Here is a 14,619-nt window from a genome sequence, read left to right on the forward strand (position 1 = left end):
CTGCAAAAACCAAGACAACAGTGAAAACCAGGCTAGCAGACTCTGATGGCACAAAGCACATCCCATTAAAAAACAGCTCTGGACCAGGAGACAGAAAGACAAACTACTCCCCGCCCTGAGGTTTGCCATGAAATGCTTCTGTTAGGGGATGAAAAGTTCCTTCTTCTGTGAAGAAGGGTGCAGAGCCTGCTTTGCTCAGAGCTGTTCCCCTCATCTTCCGATCAAAAGGTAAGAAGTTAGTTAAAACCGCAAGGAGCGTTGACAAACTCACTGTGTGCCCACCACTTGCTGTGTGGCGCTGTCCTCCTGCAAAGCCTTCCCTCTGCATGGGGTGGGGGAGAAGAGGTGGTGAGCCTTTAGGAAGGGTTGGCCCGGACTGTGCAAAACCCGGGCTCTGACCCAGCCTCTTCAGGAGCTGCTGGTGGCCGGGCTCCTGCTCCTTACCCTGACAGAGACTAGCTCTGCTCAGCTCTTCTCACACAGTTCTGCAGACAAGTTCCCACCACTGAGGCTGTATGAAGTTGTTTTGGCTTTGATGGAGAGGGAGACAATAATGAGCTCAGGCATTTTAGGGTTACAAAAATATAAATCTCCAACCAGATACTACTAGCTTTGCTTCTTCCTTTTTGCCCTTGCTGTTGTCAAGGCTTGGAGTTTATATTGTGTAGAGAGCCCTTTTGTTTTGTAGGAGACCAAGTGATTGAAAACAGCCATGATATTACTATGCATGGACAGTACATTTTTCCCATGTATTTTCATAACCCTTTTCCCAAAGGATCAAATGTGTCTTTATAACTCCACAATGGGTTTAAAGCAGCTCCTCGGGCAGGAATTGTTCTGCTCCATAGGCTACTTAATACTTCCTAGAAACAACTGCCAAATTAGGTAGGTCATACTGCATGTTCCTGACCTGACCAGCAAAGTATTTGTAGCTGCATAAAAGAGGAGACCCAGGGCTGAAGGTGAACCTGGGGTTAAAAATGATAAAATGCTGGTTATGTGGTTTTGTTTTTTTTCCAATTTCTTTTTATAAAAAGCAAGTGTAGGCGTATAGGTGCCGCTGCATTTCCCTCAAAAGAAATAAAGGGAACCTTTGACCTCAGACCTCTGTTGTACCTTAGGCACGTCTGGTACCTTAGCCAAAATGCACCTAGCATGGGGATTTCTGAGAACTAGGAAGGTTGGTGACCAGGAAAGGAAAAAAGAAACACCTGTCTCCAAAACATCTCCCTGCAAATGCCCCATTTTTGTGAGAGCACTATGACTATTCCTCGCCAGGGCTCTGAAAGCAGATGTGACTTATTCTATTCCTTCATCTTTGTTGCTCTCAAACAGGCCCCCTGAGATGTCCTGCTCTTGCTGTCGTGGCTGCACTGGCCTCAGCCCCTTCCAGTGCTCTCTCTGAGCAGCATTTTGCAAAGGGATGGTCTGCAGACTCACGCGCTTCCACTTGCAAGAGTCCCCACTCCCCTTGGTTTTTTTCCTCCCTCCCACCCTCCCTCCCTCCTCTGCTTTGCACTTAGAAAACATCTGTTTCCAGATGTTGTTCTTGAGTCTAATAAACGCAGCGAAAGGCCTTGAGTTAATATATTTACACTAGCTGGAGATGTCGGCTGCTAGTTAATGGCTCATTCGAGCACACCAAGACCCCCACATTTCCTGAGGAGGGAAAAAAAAGAACAGAAAGAGAAGTGGGGTGGGAATTTTCTCCCTAGTAAAGGGCATGAAAAGAGGAAATTTTGGAGATTACTGGTGGGATCAAGTGCATGGCCATCTCCATGCAGTTGGTTTTAACTTCCAGTTAGTGACAGGAAGGGTACTTTAATTTTAAATATGAAAGGTTCTGCTTAAAGCAAAGGACAATGAGGAAGGCCTGCTGCTGTTGCCCACTCATTTCCAGGACAAATGAAGACCTGTTGCAGGTACCTTCCTGACTTGAACCATATGCCTAGAAGCAAGAACCTCATCTGTGTCTGGCCATTTCTGGCCTGTGGTGAGGAGTGGCTCATGCCCATGGTAGTTGCCTGGGGTCAAAGAAGGTTTATGGTCTCTTGCAATGGACCCCACTGTGTCCTGCAAGGAATCCCTGCATGTGACACTCCTGTGTGAGCACTGTATGTTTGTTGCAGAGCAACACTGGGCAACACCACCTGCACACAGATGCCCTGAGAAGGACAAAGTGCCAGTAGCAGCTCCAGACTGGCAAATGCGGAGGTTTGTGTACCTCCAGCATGTCAACTGACCTAGTGCCGCATGCTAGATGTGGAATGCTTCCTTTCATTGTACGGAGGAGCTCAGCTGCTTTGGGAGGTATGTATTGCTTTGTATTTGCTCCAGGTTTTGTTGCATGCTTGTTCTGTACTCCCCAACTGCTCTGCAGGACCTGTTAGAAGCGTGGAAGGTGTGGCTACTGTCCTTGAAGAAACTGTGCTCAGCTCCCTTAGGGAGAGGGGATGTAGGTCCATGTATCATAGAATCATAGAATCGTAGGGGTTGGAAGGGACCGCAAGAGATCATCGGGTCCAACCCCCCTGCCAGGACATATCACTCAGATAGGCGTCCAGATGGGTCTTGAATATCTCCAGAGATGGAGACTCCACCACCTCCCTGGGCAGCCTGTCCCAGGGCTCTGTCGCACTCACCGTGAAAAAGTTCTTCCGCATGTTGGTGCGGAACTTCCTGTGCTCCAACTTGCAGCCATTGCCCCTTGTCCTGTCTCCACAGACCACTGAAAAGGGGCTGGCTGACTCCCCCTGCATCCCCAAGGACAGTCCAGCCTGCTCTGAGTCATGGATCAGTGAAATCACTCCCTTTAATTGCAGCTGAGCATCTGCTTCTTCTTGACCTGCCTTGAGAGTCACAAACGTGCAGGAGGACTCATTTCAGGCTGGCATCTACCTCCTCTGAGGCTGCTGAGAGAGCTGAAGGTTAGGCTGTGCTCGGCTCAAGGAGTGATGACTCCACGTGCCAGGGCCCATCTCTGGAGGCAGCTCATTTGGCGAGCAGCGCTGCAGCCTCGACACACACGGTTGGCTCAGGTTCACAGCTAAATTAGTCCATTTGTATTGGCATGGGATGACAGGGCTCCTTAATGCCTCATGGATAGAAAAATTGCCTCCTTGCACATCTGCAGTGAAGGCTTCTGTGTGAAACCCGGTTGAGTGCAGCTCCTCAGCTTGTAACAGCTACAACATACCCCCTAAATGAACTGATCAGCTGGAGAGGGGCTGGCGGGGAGGCAGGAAAAGGCACTTTCAGAGCCATTCAGGCGACGCTTGTGTCTGGACAGCAGGATTTCTATCCCAAATCCAAGCGAAAGAGCGGAATACTTTCCCCAGACAGTGTGTGGAAATTAAATGTAGACACACAGCAGAGTCCTGTTTTCAGCTTGGAGGGCACATTGCTGTGATTTTAGGGCTTTGGGCAGGTATCAAGGAGAAAGAGTGAGCGCCTTTGAAGCTGTAACTCTGGTGGGTAGCTGCATCTATCGGGAGTTTAATCCCAATCTTTGTGTACTGCAGAGCTCTCTAGGATGCACAGCATCCCAGTTGCCACCTGTCGTTTCCCCGTGTTAATATCTGCCTCTCAAACTCTGTATCATCAGCCTCTAAGCATCTCCCCATCATTTCTCACTGCCTGCTAAATTGCTGTGATGGCAGATGCCATCTTAGGTAACTTCATGGACTGCAGTTTCTCGCTGGCAGAGCCTCAGCTTCACAGGCTCCTTTTCCTTTTGCAAAGAAATAAGCTGCTAACACCGGCAGGGCTGGGAAGGGAGCCTGAGCCAGGGGGTAGAAAACCAGAGTGCCCGTGCCTCCCAAACAAATAGGCACCCTGCATGTGCTGCGTCTGTGGGTTACGTAGTTCTGCCCCACTCAAATGAGAAACTGTTGAAAGGCTGCAGCCATCAGAAGGTTATTTTCCATACCTGGTAGAGAAGCAACGTGAATTTGAGCAGCGAGATGACAAGAAACCTGCTAAAAGAAATAAAGAAAGGATTTCCTGCCTTGTAGACGGTAAAACCCCATTTTGGGAAGCGAGTGGCTGTGAAAGGCATAAGGAAATTCAAAGAAATCAGGGCTGTGTGCTACCGGGCCCTCCAAGGGTTTGTCTGGTGGAGAAGAAACAGCTCATGCTTGCTTTAACCTGCTCCCAGAAGGTCTATTTCTTCCAACCCTCTGAAACAGAGACCGGGAGAGAGATGAATATGCATTTTCTCTGTCAGTAATTTCCAGCACAGCCTGCACGCAAAATTTTCATTTAAAATGTGTAAATGACAGTGAAAGAGCCACCAGGGAGCCAGATTTTAAGGGCCCAACTCGCCGCCTGGTTTTTAATGGCTGTGCATCACAGCGGGCCCTGTGCTGCTTCACGGCTGTGTGTGCTCCAGAAAGGGGATCAAAGGATGGACAGAGAGATAGGCAGGGGCTCAGTGGAGCCCGCATGTCACCCTGAAGGGATAAAATATTGTATAGCATGCTCGGGGAAAAAAAATAAATTGGGAGAGATGTGCCTCCCTTGCTCCCAAAGAACAGAGGCTTTGTTTCCTAGACGCGTGGCTGGGAGCTGCCCTACGGCACGTACTAGGGAGACTGCTCCCTGCCACAGGGGCTTTCTGTCCGGCGCCCCGCGCCTGGCCGGACACGGAGGAGGTGATGGGAAGCTCTGCTTCACTAGAGGGCCTCAGCAGATTAAGTCCTCTGAACGCCCTCGCTGCCCTCCACCTCGGCAGGTTGAGCACCCGAACGAAGCCCCAGGGCTTCCCTCCTTGCACCGCAGCGTCTCTGCCCGGGGGCATTGCGCCCTGGTGCCCTTCGCTTGTTGTTTTGTTTGCAGAGCCCTCAGGTGCCAGTTCTTGTCTCCAGATGCTTCCCCTTAGATCTCGCCCTGCCTCTCTGCTCTTCTCAAAAATATTGGGGTGCTTCGGGACCGCCCCGGGCTCTGCGCGGGGGATGCGACAGCCCGTTTGTGCCATCCCGTAAAAGTGTCCTACGGCTGCGGAGAGGGGAGAAAGACGCCGGCTGGTGCGAGCCCAGACCCCGCTTTACAATCTCTTTCCTGCCGCTATAAATAACCTCGGCGAGAGTCACTTCAAAGGGAAAGGCTGGCGGCGGAGAGGTAGTTTGGGGACCAAGCGGGATAGGGGCGTCCCACCGCCCGATCCCACCCCGGCGCTTTGCATAAATACATCGCGCAGCCGGAGGGAGAGGTGGAGAGAGAGAGAGAAAGAGAGAGAAAGAGGGCGAGCAGAGGAGGTTACTTTGGGAAGCCACGCAGCTCACTCATCCCAGCCCAGTAGTTCGGAGGGAGTGTGTCATGTTACAGGGGAGCCGCGATCAGCCAGACCAGAACATCGCAGGAGCAGCTGAGAATTACCTCTCTCTAATGGGGACTTCAGTGTGCGAGCTCCTGGCTGGTCTGAGAAGGAATTGAAACTGGCAGCCTAGAAGGAAACAAAAAGCCTGCCAACAAGCCAAAAGACTGAATTACAGGAGGAAAATAAATCCTGATCAGTCCCGTCCCCCCATCCCTTGCTGCAGTTGGATCCTTTTTTTCCTGCACCTCTTTTGTGCGTGTGGTTTTTTATTTTTCAAAGACACCCCCTCCCATCAACTTTGGTCATTATTGCTGTTATTTGTCACTTGCTGGCACTGGGATCCCTTTGGACACTCTTTTTCTATGCCTTCTGGATTGTGCTTCTTGGAGTAGGAGTGAGGCTTTATTTATTCTATTTATTTATTTATTGTTTCTCAGGACAGGGAGGGAATGTTGGAGGAGAAGAGCTGGAAAGGCGTCAGCGAAGCAGCTTTTGACAGGGGGTGCATGGCTACCTCCCGGACCGGCGATGGGGAGAGATGCTGCCGCCTCCCTCTCCTCCTGGGTTCGGGGCTGCCTGGCGTCTCCCTGCTTTCTCTGGTGCTGAGCCTCTTGTTGTACTTTCGGACCTCTGATCTGCAGTCCCGGGTGTCCCACTTGGAAGCGGACAGACCCACACAGCTCCCTGCCTGGCTCTCAGCAGACCAAATGGAGACTGCTATTTTGGGAAGAGTTGACCAACTGCTTGATGAGGTCGGTATCCTTTCATTTTGCATGTATGTTTGCAGCACGCTTGTGTGGTTGCATTATCTGTTTTGGGTTTTTTTTCTTCCCTTAAAAATACATTTCTGTACAAGTGATGCTGCCAGGTTGAATTTCCTGCACCTTTGGGTCCCTCCCATCTCTCAAACCTGCTTGGTGTTTGCTTCACTCCGCCCCAGCCCACGCTGTGGTTGAGCCCTGACACTGCAAAGGGTGGAAACATCATCCCTCATCCTGGTAGAGAGGGAACAGTCTCCAGTCTTCATTAGATGACTGGTGGCACTGTCTGCCCAAAGAGTTACAGGCTAAACCTGGCGTCTCAGTGTGGGTTTGAGCCCCAGGAGAGCAACAGGCAAGGCATGCCGCAGCTGGTGGGGCTACAGGAGGAGGTAACTGCAAACAAGTGCCAGCCCTGACCCCTTCCATGTCTCCTGGGTCAGGAAAATGAGACATACTGGCACTGTTGGGATAGTTTCTGGTACTGCCAGTTACCAGTGCAGAGCATATGGCAGGCTGTGCTATGCCTGCTTGAGTCCCATCCAAATGCTGCTGATGGCAGGGGAGAGGTGCTGCTGAAAAAGCCTGAACTTCATCAGGTCAATAAATAGGGTACAAAATCGCAGATTTTTGTTGCTGACACCTTTTATTTTGCTGTGCTGATGCTGCTCGGCGGGCTGCCTGAGATCCTGTGCCCTGGACAGGATGGGTACCCTGCAGGATTCTTTGCCTTGTGCGGCTTTGAAGCGGCTTTGACATGTGTCAGGGAGCAGATGGTGGCTCATGTCTCTGAACTCCCCAGGCAGGTCCACGATGGAAGAGGCTCAGGGCTAAGATTCAAGGCTGGGACCATTTCCACCCACCTCTCCTCTTCTATTTACTCCAGCTGTTTACACGTACTTGGTATGAAAGAGGCTGCAGAGGTCCCCGGGACTAGCCCAAAAACTGTTTGTATGAAAAGACTTCATGTGCTGCTATTGCTAAATGAGATGAGGAACAGGATGGTCAGAGTGGTGGCCACTGGGACTTGTCTTGGGGTAGTGCTGCCTGGCACCTGGGGGGACCTGGGGATCTCTTCATATGTCTAAGAACAGTGAAGGTCTGCCATGAGGAGTTTAAACCTACAGCCAACAGGCTCAGCTACTGTTTACAGATCTCCTGGGAGCGGGCTCTGAATTGACTGGGGTTTGCAGCTGAAAACTCTGAAACTTGAATTAGTGTACTTGAATAGTAGCTGAGGGACGAGGAATAAGAGGGAGACAGGATCCTTGGGGCAATATGCCACAAAGTTTTTTTGGGAGGTAGAAGCGTAAGTGGCTGGACCTGTGCCCCGCAGTTGTACCCTTGCACAGGGACTACTTTGCTGCCTGGTAGCAGGGAATAATATGCAGCTTTCCCCTTGTTTCTGTTGGCATGAGTTTCCTGGGAAGTCGCAGTTTATCTCTACCGAGTGATTTGAGATGTGCCACACGACGCCTCCAGGGAGCGGTGCCCGGGGCCGGATGGCCCCCTGTGTCCTGCTGGCTTTGCTGGCGTGGCACCTTTTTGTCTTTTTATAGCCTAGCTTAGCAGGGAAATGGGGTTGTTTGTGATGCCCACGTGCCTGGCAGCACCCCTGTTTTCTGAGCAGCCCTTTCTGAGCCCCTGGAGTTGGCCCCAGCAATGCAGAGAGCAGCCATGGGGACAGGAACCGTTGCTTAAGGGGCAGCTGTTGCTCCCAGGCACCTCACTGCTACAGCTTCAAAAACAGCTTGGAGAAAGGCTCTGGGGCCTGTGGAGGAGCAGGGATGCTTGGCCAGGGTCTTCTGTCCCTTCACACATGTGAAGGACTGATGCCTATGGAGGGAGGAGGGCTGGGCTTTCAGACTCTCCTGCCTGCTCCAGCTCTTGAAACAGCTACTTTAGGCCTCCCCACATCAGCCAAAGGCACTGGTGTGGTCCAAGAGGCTTGAGGTGCAGGGCGGAGATCTGCTGGCAGACAGATGGTGGGGTGGCATATGGGGCTTTTGCTTGGGAAAGAAAAACAAATCCTCTTGGTCCTTCTTTTCATTAAGTTTAAAGCGGGGCTAAGTTGGATGGGTCTTCCGGGATGTCTGGTGAGGGACAAGGAGGACTAGGAAAAATAGGAAAGCTAAAAGGGAGCTGGGAAAAGATGGCCAAAAAAACCCAAGGAAAGCATGCTGAGCAGGACTTGGGGGGAGAGGGAATGTGGCTGGGCTTGCTGTAATGGATGTGAAAAAACTCCTTCCCCCCTGCTCAGACCCTTGCTGCCTCTCACAGCCACATCCTTGCAGTTTCCTGGTGTTTCAATCTTAATGAGTTTCACAGCTGCCAGCTCGGTGTTATCCATCACAAAATAAAATAGCAAAGCTTTAAAGAAACCCTGGCTTTGGAAAGGGCTGGTCTGAGCCAGGCAGGGACGTGGGAAGCAAGGGGAGGCAGGGGCATAGGAACATAGTTCTAGCTCTGGATGTGAAGATCAGCTGGAGGGATGTAGAAAAGAAAAATCTGTAAGGGCTGATAGAGTAGCTAGCTGAGGTTATGCTCAAAACCTGTACTGCTCTGAGCTGGTGCCTGTGGTGCCTCCCAGACTATGCCATGTTTGTGTCCAGGTGTGCTCTGGAGGTCCCCGGGGTCTGTGGGACACCCTATGGATTGCACTGAGAGGTGCAAAATGCCAAAGTCCTCTTGAGTGCCCTTCCTCTGGGCAGGCAAAAATAAAGCAGGCTGGCAGAGAGAGGAGCTGGGCTGGTTTAAAACATTAATTTTAAGCCAGCTGGTGGGGATGTTTTCCCAGTCTTGGAGCCCAGTTTTGGAGTACCCGAGGCTGGCTGGGGCAGTGTTTCCATCTTGGCTCAGGATGAGCAAGAAGAGGGCGGCAGATGCATTCCCTGAAGCAGCCCCACTGGTGCTGCTTCCCCCACTACTCTGTGAGCCTCTCTGCCTGGTGTCAGTGAATACCAGAGGGGAATTTTCTACCAGGCGCAACTTGACTCAACTTTCCCACAAAAACTTCTGTGTGGAGTGGGCCAGGAGCAGGTAGTTCAGGGAGAACTTTAGCTGCGTGTCGGAATTCTTCTGCATTTATGGGGCATCAGAAATTCATACAAAGAGCACAAATAAACTCACTGTTGGTGTTTGCAGGAATGGCAAAACTTTCCAAAGAAGAAAACAAGGTCCTTCCCATGCTGGGTAACATTTGGTACTATTTTGCTTGCCAAAAGCTCAGCAGGGTGAAGAACAGGATGGAATCAGTGCTGTTATTAGGGGAAAACCCAGAATTTGTGCTTGTAGAGGGGCGTGTGTGTGACACAGCAGCAGTTATCCTTTAAAACCTGGGGGAAGATCACCTGCCCCTCTGCGCTGCCATGAGTGTTAAAGGTATCTGTTGTGTCTTTAAGGATGATGAAGAGGTTCAGGGGCTGTGCCATGGATGGGGAGCATTGATCCTCACTGCTTTCCTAATAGGTTAATTTCTCAGGGGTTCTCTTTTTAAATTTGCGAGCAAAGGAGGGACATCTGAAAAATCCCTTTCCCTCCCAGCTTAACGCTTTTTTCGTCCTCCTTTTGCTTCGGTGCCTCAAAGCACACTGCTCAGTTCTGCTTCCTAGGGTCAGCAAGATTGCTCTAAGCATCTCCTCCCTCTATCTTTAGTGTTTTCTACACCAAAATGATGAGATCTGGTTTGTGGGTTGTATTTTTTTTCCTTCCAATTCCTCTGGTAGCTAAGTCCCGTTTCCTTCTAGCTCCCTGCAGTCCTTGAGCCTAGATGGTGTTATTTCTGAACATTTTCCTCCACCGAAGAGGGCTTGCTCCTTGCTTTTGCTCTGTGCCATGTGGTCCTGCCGTTCTAGGAGCTGGGCCTTTAAGAATAAACAGCTAAATTGGAGATAAAACAACGCGAGTTAACATAACCACTGGCCCTTAAAAAAACCTCCTAATGGTTGTAATAGATAATCTATTTGAGACATGTTTCTTTTAGCTGTTGGAGATAGTGGTGGGAAATGATTTCACCTCCCCGGGTGACTGCAAACAGCTCCGTCTGCTAAAGAGCTATTAATCTGTCCCCTTTGAAGAAGTGCCCTCTCTTTCACCTAATCTAAAGTGCCCATCCAAAACAGGCACTTGCAACGTTTGGGAGGCCACAGCCCTGGTCCTTTATTGTCAGAAGAAGTCTTGCTTTCATTGCTGAGTCCAAACGAGCCAGCCCTGTCCTGTCATGCTAGCGGTGAGTTAACAGAACCCAGGGAAGAGCCCTTGCCTGCTTCTAGCACGCCCTTCAGCCCAACCCTCCCGCTCTTGCCTTTCTGCAAGGCAGAGGGTTTCCTTCCTCCGCACTCAGCAATGCAGGGTGGCTCCCTAAATACCGAGGTGCACAGTTTCCACATGGAAGCTGGTCAGCTGTGGCCCCAGTGCCGGCAAAGGCTTTTTTTTTTAGCCACTTTCACGTGTGCAGGGGGAAGGTGCAGCTGTTACATCACTGGAAAACGTGACAGGCAAGAGCACGCAGGCTACACTGATGAGCTGATCTTCTCTGTAAAGAAGCTTTCTCAGAAAAGCATTTCTGACAGAGTAAGAGGTACCCAGTTGCAGCCCTGGTGTCCCCCAGGTGAAAAAGCAAACCCAAGATTCCAGAAAGAAGATTGCAAGCACTAGATTTCCAGAGACGGCGTTCTTTTTATTTTTTGCTTACCAAAGTCAACCGTGCCTCAAAATTGAACAGTTTTCTGTTGCCTGGGAGTGGAAGTTTTCTCTTGGAAAGGCCAGTTTTAGAGGAGCTCTCCATTCTTTTTGCTCTCCTGGGCAAAGCTGACTTCTTGTGTTGGACCAGGCGTTATTTTGCACAGTGGTAATGAGGCAAGCAGAAAAGGCCAGGAATTCATTTTGCTTCACCATCTCAACCCAAAGTTGAACTGAGGTCTCCAGAAGCAAAGGATTTTTTTCTCTTGCAGTTAGTGTTTGTTTAATAGACTGTGCGGGAAACCGAACTCCAGGCGCTTCTAAATTCCTGGTAGGTTTTGCCTCCCACTGAAGGGGAGCAATCCCACGGCAGTGCTGCCCTTTGTTCTTCCCAGCACTGCTCCTGGGCTCCAGGGAGGTGCCGCTATGGCCAGGGACGGGGAAAATGCCTGATGCTAGTGAGTAACTAGTGCTGCGTGGTACCAGTACTTGGGGCTGTGCTACAAGCCCTGCCAGCAGTACCCACATCTCTCTACAAGGAGCTCCCATCCTTGAGAAGTCTATTTCAGTTGTCCCAGGTGTTTACTACCCTGACCCTGCAGATAAAGTCATGGGGAAATGCTGTCACTCCTGTTCGTCTCCCGGTCATGCTCAAGTCTTGCTGGGTCATCACTTCCCCTGATAAGTCCAGTTATGTTGCTTCTCAGCTTGTGTGCTGGCAGAGGAACCCAGCAAAGGCTTTTTGTGGCAAGCCCTGACTCTGCCCTCCCCCTTGGCCCCTGGGGTGCCTCTGCACTAGGTGGGGCAGGGATCTGTTGCACATTTCCCTGCAGCTTTCTGTCCTGCAAAGGCCTCTGCCGCAGTGTGTTGGACTCTGGCAGGTTAGGCAATGACTTTCTGCTCCTGCCCCTGTGAACCATCACCCCTCCCCTGTGCTAAGCCTGATTCCCAAACATGCTGCAGTCTGGTGTTCAGACGTTGTGGTTGGCACGTGTGTAGATGGAAATGGGAACGCGCCTGTCCACGCAGCCAAATAAAGGCTCCGTTGTCCTATTCGTGCCCATGTTTGACTGTTAGCACCAAGTGTTCAAAGTCAGGCAGCACTGTGGAGCAAAGCCATGCCACCTGGGGGTGGCAGCTAGATGGGAACATGCCCAAATGCAGAGACTCACATCGCTGTGCTTTTAAACTGAGAAGGTAAATGCAGATCAAACGCTGTATGGGGAACTGACAGTTTTCCTTGTGTGAAACCCTCTCCTTGCCCTGATATCAAATCAAGTCACTATCAAAACACTCCTGTCTACCATGCAAAAAAAAAAAAGTTCTGAAAATGCTCGATTTGTAGTAAGTCACACCAACCCTTACTGGTTTTGGCTTGCAGTAAGGAAGCCAGTCCTTTCAAATTGGAAAATGGAAGTGTTCCAACCAGTTCTGCCTTTCCTCATCCCACACAAAAATATGTTGCTTTATTTCTTTTCATCACTAAAAGAAATTTTCCCCAAACTGATGTCTCCTTGCAGAAGGGTGCACACTTGTGAAAATCGGGTCGTTTCTAGATGATCCTGGGCATGGGCTTCCATTGAGCTCCCCATAAGACTATTTCTTTCAGAATATCAGTCCCGGACAGTTTTAAGATGCATTTGGGATGAACTTTGGGCTTAGAAGGGAAGAGGGGAGTGACTTTTAACACAGGCACCCTGGCAGCTCAGTCTTCTCAAATCATTAACCAAGTGTGGTTCACAGGCATTAATGAATAACTGATTTGGATGGATTTGCATTTTCTTCACTAAATCAGTTATTTTAATAATATCTATGAGAGGTGATGTGGCTGCTGTTCCCAGAGTGCATTTTGCTCGGGACATGGGTTGATTTTAATGATGTTTCCAGTGAGAGAAGATATGGTGGCCTCAAGAGGACTCTGTACCGACAGCAGCAGACAGCAGAAGACCAATATACCAGCACTATGAGAAATCTAAACTCATTCCAAATGAGCATTTGTGGAAGCTCTCAGTAGGATTTGTGTTGTTCTGCGCTGTAGGAAAATTAAGCTTTGCAGCTTCTGAAGGCTTCATGAAATGGTGTTGCTGGTTTTAGGCCAACTTCAGCCAGAGTTTTTCAGTGGGACCCTTCTGTCCATCCAGGTGTATCTTTGAGCATAAGGAGTCTGCTGCAGGGGGGAATAGTACCTGCTTCAGATCTCCATTTTTCTAATCCACTGAGTGGGTCTTCTGAGAAACGCGGCGTTCTCATGAGGACACAGCCGTCTCTTTATTCACTGCCACTGGCTCTTGATTTTGTAATGCCTGTCAGGAGGGGACCACATTTGGAGGCCATTACGAAACTCCCTCAGCCTGCTTCCAATCAAACTCCACACTTCAGTCAAAGACTATGGACTTTAAGGCCTTTCTTCATTCCCAAACTGTTCTGCTCTGTCTCTCCAATCTCTATGTGGGCAGCATCCCCCAGCCCCACTTTTCCAAGAATCCGAGTCTTTCCTTTCAATGGTGCTAACCAATCCTTTTGTTCTTTTTCCTCCCTTGACAGAAATTAAAGTTCCACTTGCCGAGACATCGAGAAGTTCGAGACACACACCAGCAATGCAACTGCCCAGCAGGTAGGGATCTGGGGTGGATAGCACTTTGGAAGGGCCTTTTTTGTCTGCGTCTTGTTGGAATCTTTTTAAATGCCATGTGGTATACGAATGCAATTTTTTAATGTGTACTGGTGTAAGAGCATGCTTGAGGTATAGGAAATGAATATGGATGTGTGTGTAACCAGTCGGGTGCATGTGTGAGTACTGACTCTGCATGTGACAGAAGAAAAGTGATAGATTTCAAGGTAGACATCTACATAGTCAGTAAGAAGGTAAAGATACATCTAGAGGGTAAATGTTCCCATTCCTTTTGGACATAAATTTTGAAGTTAGCAGAATGGCTCTTGGGAAGTGCATCTCTCTTGGCTGATTTGAGAAGGTTTGAGACACATAGGCTAGGCCCAGCACCAAAGCTGGACACAATTTTGGTGAGCCAAACTGCCTCTGGGTTGAGAAGATCTAAATTCCATAGTGTTATACAACTATCTGAGGCATCTGGCAGAATAACAGCCATCTGTTAGGAGTGTCCATTTATCAGAGAGTTGAATGAAGTGGTCACTCAAGGTTCTGCTCATATAACATACAGAAATATTATGGGGTTGCTTAATTGCATTATGTTTTTAATCATGCTAATATCAAAAGGCTCAGACACATCTTCTGAAGTGGTTTCAATATAATAAGTGACAAATTACTATGGAAAAAACATTTGTGAATGGCATTTCATTCCAGTACTATGAATCATGGAGTTGTCCTCATTGTCTTTTGATGTATTTGTGTAGAAAGAGGAGTGCCAGCTTACATCCAGAAGTCAATGAAGTTTTGGTGAGTTTGAGTAGGTATAGCCAAATTGAGTAGCTGAAGGTCTTCTTGAAAAGAAAGAGGCAGGAAAAGTTGTGTCCTGATGAGCATCTGACAGTGACATTTCCATTCGTCGTGGCTTCAGCATGAGGTTTTTGACACTGGTTGTGGTGTGAATATCAAAGTGTATTTAAGTGTGCTCAGCAGTGGGATTGTGGAGGGGCTTGTCTTTTGATCCTATCCTACTGGATAGGAGGTACAGTTTCTTGTCAGACTAAAACAGCTTTGTAAGGTAAGAGCTTGTGAAAACAAGAGGTAAAGCTATACATGTTTGCAGTGGAAAGGAGCTAAAAATCCAGGATCCACACTTTGGAATTATTTGAAAATGGCCAATTTGGCTAGTCCAGATCAGGACTGCTGGACTTTCTTTTTAGTCTCAGAAAGAAATAACTGGACCTGTTTTGGTTTAAAGT

At 49.3% G+C, this 14,619-nt stretch overlaps 1 protein-coding gene across 1 annotated transcript in view; it reads left to right on the forward strand.

The window, feature by feature from the left end:
- Positions 1-5,766: 5,766 nt before the first annotated feature.
- The window catches only part of COL13A1 (collagen type XIII alpha 1 chain), a gene marked incomplete at its 5' end in the record, with an annotated part of 89,423 nt that continues 80,570 nt past the window's right edge, over positions 5,767-14,619 (forward strand). The window contains 2 exons of the mRNA XM_084264842.1: positions 5,767-6,069; positions 13,300-13,369. Coding sequence (XP_084120968.1) covers positions 5,767-6,069; positions 13,300-13,369 — 373 coding nt within the window. The remainder of the gene's footprint in view (positions 6,070-13,299; positions 13,370-14,619) is intronic.

Source organism: Gallinula chloropus (assembly GCF_964237585.1).
Source record: "Gallinula chloropus genome assembly, chromosome: 5".
Lineage (NCBI taxonomy): Eukaryota > Metazoa > Chordata > Aves > Gruiformes > Rallidae > Gallinula > Gallinula chloropus.